Source organism: Porites lutea, chromosome 1, assembly GCF_958299795.1.
Source record: "Porites lutea chromosome 1, jaPorLute2.1, whole genome shotgun sequence".
Classification (NCBI taxonomy): Eukaryota; Metazoa; Cnidaria; class Anthozoa; order Scleractinia; family Poritidae; genus Porites; species Porites lutea.
The window spans coordinates 59,956,672-59,957,164 of NC_133201.1; the positions used below are offsets into that span (position 1 = coordinate 59,956,672).

A 493-nucleotide genomic window follows, 5' to 3' on the forward strand; every position below is an offset into this window, starting at 1 on the left:
AGGTTACTCTAATCAAATCACTTCTTGCACCAAAAATCGTTTACACCTCCTCTTTATTACCTTCACCGGAGCACATTGTTAAGGTTAAATCACTTACTAGTTACGCATATACGTTTTTATAGAAAGGTAAAGATAAAGTACCGAGAGCATCAACATTAATGAAATAACTATGAAGAAGGGGACATCAAATTATAAAGTTTGATAAAATCTTTCCGTCTTTCCTGGCTTAAACGAATATTTGGTGACAACTTGGGCGCGTGGAAAAACTACCTAGAATATATTTTGAAAGATTCTGGAGGTCTAATGCTTTTAAAATGCAATTATAATGTTAGAGATCTTCAAATTACCTCTACCTTTTATTTAGAATTGCTTAAACGTTGATCTGAACTCCGAGAAGAAAATGCTCTTAATGACGACTAGCATTACATAATTTGGAATAATCGAGACATCAGAATAGACAACAAGCCCTTTTATACAAGAAATATTACGAAAT

General features: G+C 32.9%; 1 protein-coding gene across 1 annotated transcript in view; it reads right to left on the reverse strand.

Moving 5' to 3' along the window:
- The window catches only part of LOC140933255 (uncharacterized), a 6,713-nt gene extending 6,637 nt beyond the window's left edge, over nucleotides 1-76 (reverse strand). The window contains exon 1 of the mRNA XM_073382782.1: nucleotides 61-76. Coding sequence (XP_073238883.1) covers nucleotides 61-76 — 16 coding nt within the window. The remainder of the gene's footprint in view (nucleotides 1-60) is intronic.
- Between the last annotated feature and the right edge of the window lie 417 nt (nucleotides 77-493).